Source organism: Asparagus officinalis, chromosome 5 (genome assembly GCF_001876935.1).
Source record: "Asparagus officinalis chromosome 5, Aspof.V1, whole genome shotgun sequence".
Lineage (NCBI taxonomy): Eukaryota > Viridiplantae > Streptophyta > Magnoliopsida > Asparagales > Asparagaceae > Asparagus > Asparagus officinalis.
In genome coordinates, this window is record NC_033798.1 from 126,218,466 (window position 1) to 126,236,538 (window position 18,073).

Here is an 18,073-nt window from a genome sequence, read left to right on the forward strand (position 1 = left end):
CCTCAACGTGACGAAGAACGAAAGGGTGATTCAATGATATTCTCTCTGCCCACAAACCTCTCCACAATCTGTAATCATCAGCCCTAAAATCATGCCAATAATAAACGTCTGAGATGGGATGAAAAAAATTTGGAACCATTAACATAGCTCATTCATTGCCCGGGCAGTTTTTTTAAACCATAAATGCAGTCTAATTACAACTGACACTATGCAGCGTACACAAACATGGCACATTTGCTCGATAAATAGCTAAAAGTATCTGATAAATTAAATAGAATGAAACTATGTACAACGGGGATTGGGGGAAAATGCATGTCTTCGCTGCTGCAGGACTGCAATTGATTACTCCCGGTTTAATTGAGATACCGCCTACAATTTTTCGAATTGCAATAACATGGGATTTTTTGTCCTTCATCTTCGCTGTTGAAATGATAGTCGTAAGTAATCTCCTCCCCAGGATTTATATCCCTCATAGCGAAGAAAACAACCTGCACGGTGAAAGGAAATCCATCTCAGTCAAAAATACAAATTTATCATGCAGAAGTAGGATTATCAGGAAGAAAGTAGGATTATCAGAAAAAAAATAGGATTACCAGCAAAAGTAGGAATCTCAGTGAAAATCCAAATTTACTTTTGAAGGGGTTCAAGTGAAGATTCTAAGAATTATTGCTAATTGTAGTCATCTAATATGGATAGGAGCAAGTAAGAAGTTGGCATTTTCTATCAAGTTGGCTAGGAGGACACACAAAATCAATGATGTCATGGGATATGATGGTGGTGATGAGGAGGTTACTTCGGCGGCATACACAGCATATAGTTGGCAGTTTTCTTTTGTTGTCTGTGTTTATGTTGAAAAGACTAATGCGATGAATGTTGTTTTTTGTGAGGTGATGCTTTTTGTTTGTGTATCACCCAAAATTGCTATGTTTGGATAGGATTTTGTTAGATATTATTGACATTTAGATTTAGAAGATGTTGTGAGATGTGATTAAATATGATTTTATCTCATATCTATTTTATAATATTCTCCTAATCTCTAAGGATTAGATGAATAATATCTTTGCCTTCTCTATTTCTCTACATGGTATAAGAGCCTACTCGATCTTAGCGACTTCTCTCATCTTTCTAGATTCTCGAGGCTGTCTAGAGGGTTTTGCATTGCCTTCATACTCTCTTCAGCGGCTATGACATCTTTAGTTTATGCCCTACAAAACCCTAATCTCTTTTTTTTTTAGCGGGGGATTTTAACTGGTTGTAACTACAATTTTCTGATTCCTAACGTCTTCAAGTATTGCGGGATGACACTACCAAATCTCTTGCAAGTAATTGTTTATTCTCATTTGTAACAAGCTGGATATATATAGTAATATATGCTTCGGCTTGAGGGGGAGTGTTAGACATTATTAATTTTAGGTTTAGAAGATATTACGAGATAATGTTGATATATTGTGATATGTGATTAAATATGATTTTATCCCATACCTATTTTATAACATTCTCCTAATATCTATTCAAGAGAAATTAGGGTTTGCCTTCTCTATACGTGTACAAGTTTAAATGCAATTAGTTATGCTATAGTCTGCAGTGGATGATGACTAGCGTCCACTCCACATGCTCTATGCCATAATTTTTATACTTTAACTCTTATCTCAAATCCAACTAATTTAGGGTGTTACACATTTTTTGCTATCCATCTCTTCTACATATTTATATATATAATGATGAGTAGGGCACAGAAAAGAAGTAATAAAGAAGAGGGGTAAATCATAAAAAAAATAAAAATAAAAAATAAAATAAAATAAAAGAAGATTTAAAAAAAAAGATAGAACAAAGTGTTAACAATTTTCGAGCTTTCATGATAGTTAAAAACTAAGATCAATTAGTTGGTTTATCTCATGGGAGAAGTGTACCTAAGCTGACATCTTTAGATTCAATCTAAAAAAACACCTTCCAAACTACATTATCTACAACCAATTTACTTGATCCACTCTGTTCATTTCGATTTATATGCTTTGGACTGTACACTGTTTTAAAAAACCTCCGCCCAGTCCGCTTAGGCGTACGCCTAGGTCTAGACGGTACATAGGCCGCCTAACTAGCGCCTAAACGGTATTTAAGCTGCCCACCTAGATTTTACGAGCGTTTAGAGGAGCATTGTCTGCTTACGTGGATTGCACCCTGTAGGTATTGATTGTGATTTTATGTGTCGTAGCCTACACGTCCTCCAAACTCCATTAACCTCCAAATATGAACACCTTCACTATCTCCTCCGACCTTCAGCAAAACTTCATCGATCATCACTTAAATGAAGAAAGAAAAAAACGCCTAGAAACCGCTTAGGCGCCCGCCTAGACGACTAAGCGCTGGGCGCCAAGTCTGACGCCTAGAAGCGCCCAGCGTTTAATGTAACATTGGGACTGTATATAAATAAAAAATTAGGCATATTGGGTTATAGTTACACATGCATCAAGTGTTAGAAGTATTGAAACATCATGATTTTGTTATAGATGTTTTGAGACATTAAGATCATGAAAAATGAAGCGGATCCTCCATTGGAATAGTTTTATCCATGCATCAAGAGATGTTTCCTTACATTGAATCTAACGTGTCAACTTAGGAACACTTTTCCCTTTTCTTATTCATTTAATATATCTATTATATTTCATCTTAACAACTGAAATCTTAGTATTATCATTTTCGGTTATTGAGATATCAACTTAATAACATATCTATCATGAGAAATAAACATTCAATGTCTGGGATGTAACACTCTGAAGGTTCCAAAATCATACATCTATCACGAGAAATAAACATCAATTATCCACATATTAGTTTACCTTCTTCTCATTCCGGACTGATATTACTTTGGCAACACAGTTCGGCTGGTCCCATCAAAAGATCAAAGAAACATGATGTCAGAAGTCCGCACAAGCACTTACATTGGACTTTTATTTACATTGTGGAAAATGATTCAGTACCTGGCAGGAATGATTGACAAATCGTGCAATTCCACCTTTGCGAGTTGCATCAATTATATGCTCCTTATCAATCCTAAAAAAGTAGCAAGCACTCTTGTATTGTACTTTTCTACCTGACTGATATTCAATTTCTCTTTTGTCAGCAACTCGGAGCCCTACAATCTCGCCCACATACTCAACTACCTGCAGAAGACATTGAGAAAAAAAGCTAAGCATAGAATATAATGTACTATGGCCAAGAAAAGGGAAAATGAGTGACTTCTGGAGAGGTTTAAGGAGAAGGCACTTCTCGAGTTAAGTTGAATGGAATACCCCCCCCCCCCCCTTTTTTTTCTCGAAATGAAAAGGCTGGGACTCCAACAAGAGTTGCAGCCTGCTACAATTACCATTTTTCAGTTGTTCATATACACTCTATACTTCCAACTCCAAAAGTATAGACCTAACACATAGCTTACTACATATTGTTCATGTTCAAACCCCCGCAAACCAAATTTACAAGCAAAACTGGCATAAAGAGCAGGTAAGTCCCCTGAACATGTCAAAGTTTTCAAGTTGAATGGAATAAGTTACCATAGCTCCCCGTGCTATTAACTGAGATGTATAAAGACCAAGTGCGTGAATGCCAGATTTGTAAACAACCAGATGTTTCCAAGTTTTCGACTGTTTGTAACGGAAATATTCCTTCTGCACAAGAATAACAAAAAAATCATCTCAACAGGCATAAAATTTCACTAAATTGTGCTTGGTACTTATTGTTGCCAGAATGTGCTATTCCAGGTAAAGTACAACTGCAGAGACATAGTTCGTCAAAAATAATTGATACATCTGACTGCTAGCATAAAATTTCACCAAATTATGCTTAGTACTTGTTGTTGCCAGAATGTTTCAGCTATTCCAGGTCAAGTACAACTGCAGAGACATAGTTCGTCAAAAGTAACTGATACATCTGACTGCTGAGTAATTAGAAGTGCTGACAGAAAATAAAGGTATTATAAGACACGACACAAGACAGACATCAACTAGTTCAATTCATCAGATATATAAGAAGTGTATTGCAATATGCTAGATAAAATTATGGAGGTCAAAAATATACCCGGATATCATACTCAACATCTGAACTTGGTGGTTTTACTACTGGTTTAATGATTGATTTTTGCCCATTTATGTGAAGCCATGCATTTATCTGGTTTTGGGACACAATGCATCCGCCGTTGTCATTGTTTAGGGGCCTCCGGTGGTAGAGCTTGAAACTCTCCTCACTTTTTTGACCTCTGAAACCCTACATGTAGGTGAAAAACCAAGTATCGTAGATTCATTTATAAAGATCCTCAAGGAAATGTAAGAGAACACTGTTGAAAATACATTCGAATACCTCTGCCCGAGCACAGGACCAGTCCTTTTTTGGACCTACTTCAGCATCCATAGTATGACTATCTACAGGAAAACCGTCTTGAGCCGCATGAGACACACAACTCCCATAAAAGCCCAGATTCTCATTATCATCACCTTCAGTCTCACTTTGCAAAAGACCCTACAAAAAGGGTAGGCCATGAGTACAGAATGTATAGTAAAATTACCGCTAGATACATGTTTCAACTATCTTAAAAGGCTGCAGTGTGGAAATGAAATGTCAAGTTGCAATTACAGCTTTAAAGGTTGCATGTTTATATGCTCTACAATCACATTAAGTCACACCATACATAGTCGAAGAAAATCCCAACGGATAAGGACCTCACGAGGACTTAGCAAAACTATTCTAAATGCATGTTAAGCACTTCCTTACTAATATGAACCAAGGACTGAATGAGTATCACAGCTTCTGTGGTATGTTACTGGTATAAACCCATGCCCATGTGGCAGGAAGCTACCACAAGTCTACACTGAAACATTTAACATTATGGCCAGAACTGTTTTCATAAAGGGAACATGAATAGTCAATATAACTTGTAGAACACAAGGACTAGATAGAAGCAGGCTATTTATAGCTATATGAGGACTTGTGTTACCTTCTGATGAGCACACCATGGATGAAAATATATAGTACACTTACGGACTCTACACCTTATGCAGCAACCACCTGGTCGGTTACATATGGAGCACACCTGAAAAACGTAGATTGAAAGACATATATAAGAAACAGGAGAAATCAACTTACCTAATACAACAGCCTAAACTAAATTCCAAGATTTCTAATTAAGACAAACACTGAAACAGAGATGGTATGCGTTCAGGATAGGTACTAATGTGGTGTTTATTTCAATTAGCTAAAATCAGATAACTTACAGTACTCTTTGTGGCAGCTGAAGCACCAGAAACATCAAAAGAACTCATTGTGTCAACATTCGGGCATCGTGTACCTGGGGTCCAAAGGCCACAAACCATATGTACCCACTGTGTGACAGATGGATCAAGTATGCCAGCAGTTATACTGTTGTGCAGTTGCATTCTTTTTGGCAGCCTATCACCATCCAGATTCTGGGAAATCGTATCCACAGAAGACCCCGGAAAGACTACAGAACATGTTGATCTTGCAGCAGTAACTGAATCAGAATTCTTGCATTTGGATGCTTCAATAACAGAAGACGATTGAATAGATTCATCCTTTACTGTTTCAGAAGAAGAAATTGATTTCACAAAGGTGCCAAAATTCCAAGCCTTTAGCAAGCTTTTCACAATGTTCTGAGTTTTTACTGCCTTCGTCATGGCTCCACCTTCATATCCACATAAAACACAGACCTACATATATAATAACACCGTAAAAAACAGCATTAGAAGATGAATTGTTAGCGTCCAGCAGCATCCAGTAATCCTGGCTGATAAAACTCCCTGAATATTCTAACTATGAAATACCCCCAACAACATCAGAACCTTCTTCAATCACAATCGAGTCTCCATAAAGCACGAATTCAAGTCAAAAAGATCCTAAAAGAAGAATTCGTTTCTAATAACGATTTGTAAGCACACTACATCTTTTTTATTTGGAATAATACGATCAGTGTTACTTACATGTAGGAAAAAGTATTTGGCGCTTTGAAGCAATTTATAGGAAATGAGTATAGTCATACCATCAATTTTGTCGTTGTCAAGTATTCTTGATTTTTCAGTATATGTACATTAGGGTTAATTGTGAATAGACCCCTGTAGTTCTATTTGTGACGATTTGCGAATAGAGCCCCTGAGGGAATTTTTTTTAATTATTAAAATTGTTTAAAATGTTTTGAGGCGGATAGATCCCTTGTAGTTCTATTGGTGAGGATAGACATCCAGTTGCTATTTTTTGTTTACTTTTAAAAGAGTCAAAAAAGTTCACTAAGTGGTGTATTCGCACTTGGGCCAATAAAGGGGGTCTATTAGCAACAAGTAGAACTATAGGGGTTCTATTTGCAGCAAATAGAACTACACGGAGTCTCTTTGCAATTGGGTGATACCACAGGGTTCTGTTTGCAATTAACCCTATATATTATTAGAGCGCAATCCATAAGGTAATGCTTTTTGGTTGAAGTAATGTTTTGACATGGTACTAGAGTACCTTCAAGAGGTCCTCAGTGAAACACAGCTGCCTTCAGAAAATATCGTGTTTATAATTTAAGGCCTTTTCAAGAGCCTGAAATGCCTGCATGAGAGGGTGTATATCTATATTATTATGTTTGCTTCGAATATAATCTCTATGCTAGCAATCAGATAAACTGAAGGACTTACTAGTTACAATGTGCATACTTAATATAATTGTGAGACTCCCAAGTGTTGAGTCCCACATTGGGAAAGTGTGAAATATTTGAGTGGCTTAAATAGATATGCCAAAGGCTCAAGTGTAATAAGTGCTAGCACTCTTTGGCAGTGAATTTAGCCAAACAACGCGTTACATTCAGTAGGTCTCACGGTTTATATCGCACCAAGAGGCTAAGTGCTACACCGCGTGAGTGCACTAGGAGCCACCTCTAGAGCCCATTGGAGCCACCTCTAGCGTCCACATTGCCAGGCTATACTGGGATGTGTAAATTATCATGTCACGACGACATCGCATATGTAAGGTGGGGTGATTGTGAGACTCCCAAGTGTTTAGTCCCACATCGGGAAAGTGTGAAATGTCTTGAGTGGCTTAAATAGATACGTCAAAGGCTCAAAGTGTAATAAGTGCTAACACTTTCCAGCAGTGGATTTAGCCAAACATCGCGTTACACTCGGTGGGTCCCATAGTTTATATCGCTTATATCGCGCCAACAGGCTTGCGGACCCAGAGCGTAACAATTTTATTATTACTATGCCTTAAATATTTTATAATGATCTAAAGGCTATAATTTTCTACTTAAAGCAATATGATTCTAGCAATTTATTGCATTTTGCTCCTTTGAAATGTATATCGGGATTATTATATTTTAAGCAGTATCAAAATTGTTCACCTTAAAGTTGCTCCAAAGGTGATTCAAAAATGAAGTTACAGGTTTGCAACATAAGACCTTCTGTAGTTATTAACCTCAATATGCAAGCAAAATAACTAATATCAGCATCAAGTGGCCGAGTTTTGAATAAGTAATGAATATAACATTAATAATACCAGCTGCATATTATCACTACATAAAGCACCACATATTAATTGCTCACTGTGTTTTGGGAGTTGTATTTGCATGGTCTGCAGAACCAATGCCCTTTCGGAACTTTTGAAACACCATAGCAGGCCTGATGGACCTGCATCGAGTTATAGTAATCCACTCAACATAATTTCACAAAAGAACAATATATCGATATTGAGGAGCAAATGCAACATACTCTAATCAAACAGCGATTGCACTCTAATAGGCAGTTGAATTCTTCTTTACTTGATCTTCCACAAACACAACAGGATATATCTAAACTTGAAACAAATGGTCGGTGCTTCTGAATCTTGCCAGATCTGCACTCAAAAAGGTCACTTAACAAAAGATGGCAGATAGAAACATAATTCATGTTGCAAAAAGCCCAAAATAAAATATTTTTCAGTGTGAATATCAAGTAAGATTCTTGTGAACCTTGTGTCGATTTGACTCCGTTCACCTGCATGATCTTCAGTGTTCAGAGTTCTCCCCAGACTGGTATCTGTTGGAAATGCACAATTTTAAAGTTAAAACAATATAGCTTTATATATACTAATAATTTCCCATTTCTGCTTCTTTAATCACTGAAGAACAGCACACTCTGGATAAATTCTGCCATAAGAACAAGCAGATCAGAATGCCCTAATGCGGGATCTATTATACTTAAAAGAATTAACAATATTATAAGCAAATCTTCTAGCACGATGAACAAATAAAAGCTACTCACCAACTGCGGAGTCACCCATTGCAGTTGACGCGAATATTTTGCATTGAACTGGTGCATTTGCTGCTGAATTCCAATTTACACCAGGATTTTGTGCAAAGAAAAACTTTGATGCAGGCTTATCTTTTTCAGGAAGTTTACTAGATGCAGGCTTATCTTTTTCAAGAAGTTTACTAAGGCTGCACTTGCGGACTTCTCTATACTTAGGTCTTGTCTGAGAAATCTTATAACAGTGATGTAAAACAGGTTCTTCCTCTCTGTTATCTTCAGTATCTATCTCATTCTCAGTTATGGAGCAGTTATCTCTATGGTCATCACTTTTGCTGGAACATTGCTTATTGGTACCAAACATGTGAACAGTTGTAGCCTCCGAGTCATTTCGATTGGAATCTTCATTTTCACACTGTAGTTTTCGAGATAACTCATTGCAGTGCTTACTTGTCATATGGATCAATTTTCTGGACTCTGAGGCAGATGACTTTTCATCTTTTGCTTCAGGTTCACTTACATCACACCTTTTAGATTTTTCAAGAATCAAGCGTAGAGAAACAAATTTGGGAGGTCTTTTCTGACCACTCATTCCATTTGTAATAACACCAGATTTCCCATTTACCACAGGCCTTACCTTCTTATCAATGAATTCCTTCTCATGTTTTTCGGATTGTGTAAAACAACTAAGTGACATATACTTGGGGGGCTTTTCAGAATTCAAATGAATCCCTTCCACTTTAGCAGAATCTTTTTGCCTACGCACAGTTAGTTCCTCCATTCCAGATGAAATTGCTTCTGTTCCGAGAGATTGATTATCATCAACTGAGTGTAGCTTATCAAATTCCAAATTATGGCTTTGGCTCTTGGTCTTTAAACAAACAGATTCAGTTAAGTACAAAACTGAACGTTTTCGCTTGACACTCGACTTTTGCATCCCAGTTTCAGGTTGCGAGGGAGATTTACATTTATCATATGGAGAGATTCCCAAGTCCGTGTGGCCAATACAATGGGAAAACTCAGAATTTATTGGATGCAAATCTGAATTTGGAACTAACATGTCCAGTTTATTCATGTGCATCTGCTCCTTTCTCTTTTCTGCTTTCTTTACCTTTCTCTTTTTAATGTTTGCTTGATCGATACATTGAACATGCATCTGATTTTTTGCTTTTCTCTTGTTAGATGAACTCTCTAGTCTGAGCTCCTCAATAAGGTCACCAGATATCTGACTTGGTAAAGAGCACCTAGATTTATCTTGGTCTACCTTACCATTCAGGGCAGGATCTTCTCCGCTATCTCTAACATCAAGTGCTTCATCAGATGAACCACACTTCTCAACTCCTGACCCTTCATCAGCAGCAAAATCATAAGACGTCTTATTATCCTCCACATTTGTGAGACAATAATTAACTTTATTAACTTCAACTGAAACCTCAGTTACTCCAGGAACAGAGGATCCAGAACAAACATTAGACATCTGTTGCTCACTAGTTGACTCCACTTGTTGAGTTCCTTCAAAACCTTTACTAGCAGCTTCTTGAAGTTGATCTCTTGTCCTTCCAGATGCTTTTGGTTCCTGCGTAGGCTTGTCAACTGAGGTAGCATCAGAATGTCCAATCTTCTTGGTCGGAACATCCCTCCATAGACCAGTCTGGCAGTCATTCCTCATGACGAAATGATTTTTAGTACATTCACATAAATCTATAGTTTTCATATCTGGAGACCTGTGGATCTCATCACAAGCTTGAGTGATGTGCTTAATTACATCTTTCCCACAAGCGTCTTGTTTCTTGGAGTCGGACGAGCTAAAATATCTTGTGCAACAGCAGCCTGTCAAATTCTTTGGAAGCACAGAACAGCAGCAATTTCCATAAAAAGATGTAGATTGTTCATTCTGATCAACTATTTGCTTAGCACTACCAGAACCGTAGGTTGAGATTCTTCCAAACCTGAAATAGGGATCAAACATGAAAAGGACACCAAAAAATCTAGGCGAAAAAAAAACCCCATGAAAACACATCAGAAATTTACACAAAATTTCATATGAATAAACATAGCAGCCTAAAAGATATAGTCAAAGGACTCCGCCACTAACCAAAACTCCCTAACCGCACCAGAACTTGGGAGTTGTGGTGACAAAATATGATGTGCAAATACAGTTAAAGTTCCCAAAGCCCCAGTCATTTAGACCGTTAAGAGAACAAAACTAAGACTGTAATTCAACTGATATACCTCAGACATGGATGCTCATCAGCCCAACAAACATGGCAGGTAGTGATGTCCTGCTCTTTGGAACAATGTGGAATTCTTTGTGCCAAAGTTGTACACTTGCAGTACTCATTTCCACCTGCATACATCCAATCATAAGAGCAAATTTTGTGCTTATCCAGCTAAGTGACAGCTAAAGCTAGATGTTCAGAGTTTTATATTTGTAAAGATATGGCTTATACATAAATAAGAACCACACCTCTGGTGTCAGTCTTAGTTGCTAACATCTCAGAAGCATTACCAGAGAAACAGGTAGGGCATGATCGTAGAGATCTAATAATAGAATCATTTCTATTCATCTGAACCTCATGATGAGTGCTCGGCCTTGGAACATCCACTGCTGCTGAATCACCTTTACATAATTTTTTTTGCAGTTCTGTATCTGAATGACAGCAAAACCTACGATTCCTGGTATTCACTCCAATGGTAGCAGTGGATTGCTTCTCTTTGGACAAATCAACCATGCGCCTCAAAGCCAAATATTTCATACTATCATCAGTCATATGCTGGCTATGGTCAATAACCTTTGCATGCATCTGCGAAGAGTTTTTTTCTGAAATATACAAGGAGTTTGCTGAAGTGACATTCAGTGCGGTTCCTGAGTTTAGAAGACCGGATCTGGCAGCCACATAAGAAACTGGATTCACATAGTTATTAGCAGTATGACTACAACAGTCTCCATTCATACCAAAAGAGGATTTTCCGTAGTTGAAGTTCATCGAGTCAGGTCCTGTTTGCAACGTGCTGGATTGCTGATTGAAATGCAGGAAAAACTTCCTACTATCCACTGAAGAACCACCATTAAGAAGCTGTCCAAAAGTAGCTGGCATAAGAACTCTAGCGTCAGCTGCCTGCTTGTTGTTGACCATATGGTTGACTTTCTCTGTGTCACAAGACCCATTTTCAGATAACCTTGGTTGTGGCTTACCTATATTATTGTAAAAATTCGATCCATCTGAATTCTCATTTCTTTGTTTCCCATCGTTTACGTTATTTATATGCTCACGCAGGTTGCATTTAGCAGAAGCTGAGCCAAACATAGAATATTTGTTGTCATTAACAATAGTTGGTACCTGAGGTTTACTGGTGCCTTCAGTGTTAAGGTGTGAAAGAAATGAGATCAGTGAATTTTTAGCTGCGTTCTCCAGAAGCTCTTTGGGCTCAGAATAACTAGAACTTTTAACTGCATGCTGGGATTGCACTATATTGCTAATTGATGTTTCATATGAAGTGCACCAGAGACCAATCCTCGGTTGCTCTGCATAAGAACATGGTAGCATTATTACATACATCATGTGATCATAACCATTCACGAAAATCCAAATATGCAAACTATGTATGGGCCAAAAGTGCCAAAATATAATCACCTTTTAACAGATTGGCTTTCTCTGCCAGTGGAAGTATGACTTGAGACTTTTGAGGATTATACATTGTACCATACTGCAGAGGATTCGCAGCAGCTGATAAATAACTTAAAGAAGTATGGACCTGAGAAGGCTGTCCAAGACGCAAATCAATATTTGAAGGATTGCCATCCCTAGCTACTACAAGTGTTTCATTTTCAAAGTTATTCCTACTGCGATTTAATTCAGAACTCAGAGATTTGGCATCTGAACATGGATAAAAGGGTGATGCAGTTTCCAATTTTCCCTTGCACTTGTCACTGTTTGTTATCAGATGGGACCAAACATTTTTCTCCACCTTGTTCAGAGTTGCAGGTGATGCCTTAGGATTCAGGCAATCAGGACCTTGCTCAATTGCATGCACAGTCTGGTCCTTGGCTAGAACAGACAGACGGCTTTCTGATGTACACGGGAAGCCCTCTCCCTCTGATCTATTCCATTGATACATGCTATTTGGCACCTTATTTTCTGGTTGCTTTATAGCATCCTGTTGAACACCTGTATGAGATCGCTTACTATATACATTCCAAGGACCTCCAGATTGCCCTAACCCAACAAATGTTTGAAAGGAATCGATTTTCCCAGGATTCTGAGGCATAGGCATAGTGCTACCCCTAGATCCAATAAAACCATATGTTGTTGAAGGACCATCTGTCCACTCCCATCCTTGGCAATCATCTGGAGCATTATTCTGAAGAACCAGCAGAGTAACCCTTAAAAATTTCGAATTTAACAAACGTGGTGACAGAAAAAAGACTAATAATTGTTATAGTAAACTTTAAAAATACGAAACTAAGAATTGTGGTTACAGAAAAAGACTGCAAATTGTAATCATAAAAATTCATCATAAAAATTCATTCATCAAGAAAGCAGAGCCACATGTGGTAACTATAAATTGTGGTTCATATATACTAAGTCCTTCAGTTACAAGTTAGTTAAGGTTATTTTTCTGTTACTTTCTCAGTGTGCATGACAATACATTGTTTGTGTTTATCCATGACATGCCATATAAAACTATTTTGTTTGACCACTTAATGTTCATAGGACAAATCATAGATCAAACAATACAGGATAAATGAAAAAGGAAGGGGGTTCTTTTAATAGAATTCCACCAAACATTTTCCTTTTGCGAGTGAGAACTGAAAAGGGGAATGATGAACAATCCAACATTTCCACTTGATGCGAAAAAGAATTTCAATTGGATGAGTTTATACATACTACGGAGGTTAAGTTCACTTTCCAGGATTTTGTTGCCCAGCAATGTGGTGTGGTTGCAAAGAAAAATCTTAAAAAAGGAAACAAGAAAGTCGAATCCAGAGATGTAGATGTGTTTTCTTCAATATTTTATCGCACATGTCATTGTCAAATGTCAACAGTATCATAGCCGTTTCCACCATAATGGGGTTGTCTAACAGCCCAAGAGTATATGGACCACTAACAAATTTTTGACAAGCTTTCATCCCAAAGAAACTTTTTTCAGCCGATTTTAAATTCTTTGTACAAAGACTAGAAGGCTACTTGGCAGGTAGAGAGCCTGTGTAACAGGTTATACAGTGTTAGCTCTTGCACAGGGAAAAACATTCAAAAATTCATCTTGGCAAATTGGTAAATAGAAACAGTTCTTCAATGCACTCAACTCCAACTGCTAAATTATGACAGATAGCCAAGTTAAGTCACATTATTTTATTGCACATATTAAAGTAGCCACAGACGAGGAAGCCCAAAATAATATGAGAAAAACAAGGATGAAACTATAAGTGGGCTATAATATTACAAACATTTTCTCGTTAAAGAATCATGCATGGAGCAAAATCAAGGGACATAAAGGACCCATCAAATAAACTGGGTGCCATGTTGCTAACAAGGCCTCTACATCGAAATGAAGGAGTACTCAGAAAGCACAACAGAGGTGCTTCTGAGCAAGGCAAATTATCTTATTGCTCATAAGCTCATCTAACTAAACAGAAATTGTTTAAATTTCTCTAAGACTTGTGAAGACATCTAGGTTTAAATTATAACAGATAAAGGTAGATAAAACTGAAGTCCCAATAATATCAGAAAAATAATGGCCGCAGAAATAAGAAAACTATTCATATTTTTAGGCATCTATACTAGCAAGAATCAGACAGAAAAATAATCAGGTCCCTGGTATTCCAGCACTGTCATACATAAATTTGTCAGTCATCCTATCCCCTATCCATATTCACTTTTAAGGGCACTCTGCCATAAGGATTGTAGAATTTGCTTAAGATAGACTAGATAGATACAAGGAAAATTTCCAGTAGATCAAATCCATTTCCTTTTCTAATTTGAATTACTTTTGAGATAAGTTTAGAAACCCAAGTACTTTGCGAACACTTTTAAGTCCATAGATGAAAATGCATCTTACATCCCTGCATTCAGGAATCAACGTCGTCAGGCGAGTTCTACATTGTGCATTATGTACCCAGCACTGCAATAGATAGAATAGCTTCACTCAACCATCTTGAATCAGCCACAAGAATTTTTCATAAGCTCCTAATTTTTCCCTAGCAAATACTATGGGAAAAGTGCATTCAAACACAGATAATAGAGATGCTTGGATCAGAAGCGACACAGGACAAATTTGATTAGGAAGAATGTATAGAATGATCAAAAACCCTACAAGTAGAACAACAACAACTGCAGCGAAACACAGATGCTCCACCCAAGAATCTCAAGAGAACTTGTTAATCAAGAATAACTGCAATAAACCAAATCTTGTTAATCAAGAATAACACTCACCCCAAAGCATAGTTTGCGCCACTGGGAAACAGTCATTCCATTCTCCAACCGAACGGCCTCTCCTGGATTAGCTAAAGAGCCTGCATGCTGAAAGTGATCTGAGATAAGGCCATATATTCCTTTACCTGAGAACAACCTCTAAAGTACAAAAGTAACAAAAGCAAGTCCGAAACGTATCGCTATCATCATGAAGTACCTCACAAAATTTTGCCACGGACATGCGTAAATTATGACAAAAGCAAATAACACCTAGAAGCCCCAACTCACTAAGAAACAGCTCTCCAACTGCCATCACAAAATGTATCGAGAAATATCAAGGCCAATTAGACATGTATATTCGAATTGATCAGATTCACAATCAGAAATAAGGGTTTAAAGTAGTGAGGCACTTGCCTGTGTTCACACAAATGACACGTGGGCGCCCTCTGAAACGGGCAGAATCATGATTAGGAACAGAAGATCCAACTTCTATCGGCATTCTACATGAGGTCTGATTTGTATGAGCATTCAAGGGATGATGCTGGCCAGTAATTTTAGGCCTGGTATTACTGGGCCAATTGCCACTAGCAGATGGTTTTTCAGCAAATGCTTGAACCTGAACCGGTTTACTCGAGGGAAAAGCATAATCATGAGAAGTTTCTACTTGATTACTATTGCTTAAAGGAGTTCTGGAGCAATTGGGCATCAAAAATGGTCTAGCTCCTACTTGACTACTACTGTTTAAAGCAGGGTTTCTGGTGCAATTGGGCATCAAAGATGGTCTAGCGTCAACAAACAAAGGAGCTTTCGAAGTCCACGGGCCACCACTCGTACTCACATGGGCTGGAGAAGGAATGCTTGTAATTTGCGCACCGGGACTGGAACTACTGACCATAACACCACCAGAATGTGCACGGAGCTTGGGTAATTGTGAAAATTCACTAGGTAAATGATGAGGGTTTGAAGAAAGTAGAGCTAGAAAGGAATTTCCCAACTCAGTCTTCCCCGATTTCGCAAAATCTAAGTCCAAGGTATGAGAAACTAGTGATTGTTGAACAGCAGGGCGGAGGTTTGTTCCTTGCACAACGAAAGGATGAAAGTTTTGATGAGGATTCTTGTTCACCTACAATGTAAATGCAACGCAAATTACGTCAGCTATCATTAACATAACAAATAAAAAATGTTCAAACTAAGCTAACAGATTGAGACATTTTCGCAACCAAAAAGAAAAAAAAACCGCTTATGAATATTCTTATTTGCTTGCTAAACCCATAACAAAATCAAAAGGTTCTCTTTTAAAAAAAAAATCGAATTTTGAGAACACGAAGCCTAATCATACGCTACTAAAAGCCTAAGCAGCTGAACCTTTGACGAAATTGTCGACGGAACCTGGTTCGCCGAGATCGAGGCAGTAAACTGCTGCGGCGCTGGCGGCGGAGGCGTCGACGATGGCGGCGGAGGATCCGACGGGGGAGGAGTCCACGTGGAGCTGCATTTGGACCGCCACGCGTCCTCCATGGCTTTCCCTCTCCCTCTCCCTCTCCCTCAGCTCTCTATCTCCATCTCCGATGAGAAACAAATGTGCGGAAGGAACCCAAAAAAAAAAAAAAAGTTGCCGTCTTTTTTATTTCTTTTCCTTTTTTTGTTGCTTTTTTGCTTTTTTGTCTGCTCACTCGTCAGAGTCTACAGAGAGAGAGAGAGAGGACCAGGGCGAGAGATGATGACGAATTGGGGTTTTGTTCGAGGAGGAGGTCAGAGCACGTGACGGCCCCGGTAGCACGTGAAGCCTCCAGCTATTTAGGGCCTTACAGCCGTCCGATGCTGCACCGGGGATTTAGGGATTGGGTGTAGAAAGGGAAAGGTATTGCACGTTGTATTAAATGCTGTGTGACTTAAATTTGTTTTTAGGAAGAGTAAATGATTATGTGATAAAAGAGCTCTGCAATCGCCATCTTTTGGGGAAAATGTGTCGATGCCCCCCAACAAAGAACATGATAAAGCTCAGTACCATTAAGTTTTTCTCTTGCTGTTTAGCCCAAAGTAACTTAAAAAAGTATGGTCCGGCTCCAAAAGCTTATTTTTATACATGTATGATTTGTATTAGTAAAGATCTTCCGACAACACCCTCTTCTCACCCAAACTATCTTGCTCACACTCTCTCTCTTCTTTCTTCTCTCTTTTGTTGCTCAAACACCCAAATCCAATCCCTCACTGACGTCGGCACGATGACTCGACTCCTTCACGAATGTATCGCCTACCAGCGCTCTCTTGATGTCCGCCTCGACTCCCTCCTCTCCTACCTCCTCGATCTCGACCGTAGCCTTCTCGCACTCCGTCGCTCCTCCTCCTCTCTCCTCTCCCTCGCCCGCTCTGATTCGTCCCTCCACCTCTCCTCCCTCTCATCCACTGCCTCCCTCATCCATCATGTTTCATCTCGCGTTCGCCAGCTCGACCTCGCCCAGTCTCGATGCATCCCTCCCTCTCCCGCATCGACGTCGCACTTCACCGTTTGCAGTCCCTCGACGCCGCTCAATGATCACTCGACGTCGAGGACTATGACTCTATCACTGCATCAAGAATTTGTTGTCTGTTTGGGTTCAATAAGGGTCAGATCCAAGAGAGGTGGAGACTAACTTGGAGGAGATCTTGTCATTGATGCATTTGGGGGCGATTATACTGAGCTCATGATGTCGAAGATCAGGGGATTGGGGTTCGTTGATCTTGAATTTGGTTCAGAGGCTGTGAAGAGATTAAGTACTAGGAGTTTTAATGGAGTGTTGCAGGAGCTAATTGGGTATATTTAGTCCTTGAGGAGTTCTTTATGGTGGAGAATGTGAGGAAGGCAATATCAATTGATGAGCTACTAGAAAGTCTGACAACATCAATGGTAGTTGATGTGATTGTATGGGTCTGATGTTTCATACATATACATCAATGTCATCACATTTCAGATAAATATAATACATTGGGGAAAGTATGAATGAATCTGGTGTCATACGTGTCAGACTTACAGCTGAGCTTCTAATAGAAGGATGGTGATAGAAGAATCAAGCAAAACCATTAAATAAGGATGGAGAGATTTGTTTCAAAAAATTGATTATTTATAAAAACTTGTGCGCGTGTTTATATTGTGTTACTGATTTTGGTTATATTTACAGTAGATGTGGATGACAAACAATGCACACTAGTAAAAAAGAGGGCATTAGCGACAGATATCGAATATGTCGCCAATACAAACATTAGCGACAGGAACAGTCCCGTCACCTATAACCCGTCGCCAATGTTTGCATTGGCGACGGGTGTTGGTCGTCGCCAATGTTTTCCCGTCGCCAATGCTCATTGGCAACGACTAAACATTGACAACGGACAACGCTCGTCGCCAATAAGTATTGACGATGG

General features: G+C 38.7%; 1 protein-coding gene across 3 annotated transcripts; it reads right to left on the reverse strand.

Annotated features, from left to right (window-relative positions):
* On the reverse strand, nt 120–16,374 carry LOC109841184. 3 transcript variants are annotated; one of them, XM_020410078.1, is made up of 19 exons: nt 16,064–16,370; nt 15,089–15,797; nt 14,892–14,980; nt 14,696–14,782; nt 11,897–12,623; nt 10,729–11,787; nt 10,494–10,608; nt 8,277–10,210; nt 7,985–8,051; nt 7,746–7,869; nt 7,581–7,664; nt 5,262–5,714; nt 4,985–5,080; nt 4,351–4,509; nt 4,072–4,257; nt 3,549–3,662; nt 2,979–3,161; nt 2,838–2,882; nt 120–488 (listed from the first exon to the last, which is right to left on the reverse strand). In XM_020410078.1, exons 1-19 carry the CDS (start codon nt 16,190–16,192, stop codon nt 354–356), a joined length of 6,495 nt encoding a protein of 2,164 aa, XP_020265667.1. In that variant the 5' UTR covers nt 16,193–16,370; the 3' UTR covers nt 120–353. The 3 variants fall into 3 exon arrangements, with proteins under 3 accessions (XP_020265667.1, XP_020265666.1, XP_020265668.1); XM_020410077.1 differs by having other exon boundaries at nt 16,040–16,370; XM_020410079.1 differs by lacking the exons at nt 120–488; nt 2,838–2,882; nt 2,979–3,161; nt 3,549–3,662 and adding an exon at nt 3,669–3,948 and having other exon boundaries at nt 16,040–16,374.

Coding starts and splice junctions, on each gene's coding strand:
- LOC109841184 (XM_020410077.1), bottom strand. CDS start 16,192: ATGGAGGACGCGTGGCGGTCCAAATGCAGCTCCACGTGGACTCCTCCC. Junction 5,715..7,580: donor AATACAACTCCCAAAACACA/GTGAGCAATTAA, acceptor TTATATATGTAG/GTCTGTGTTTTATGTGGATA. Junction 4,510..4,984: donor CATGGTGTGCTCATCAGAAG/GTAACACAAGTC, acceptor CCCTTTTTGTAG/GGTCTTTTGCAAAGTGAGAC.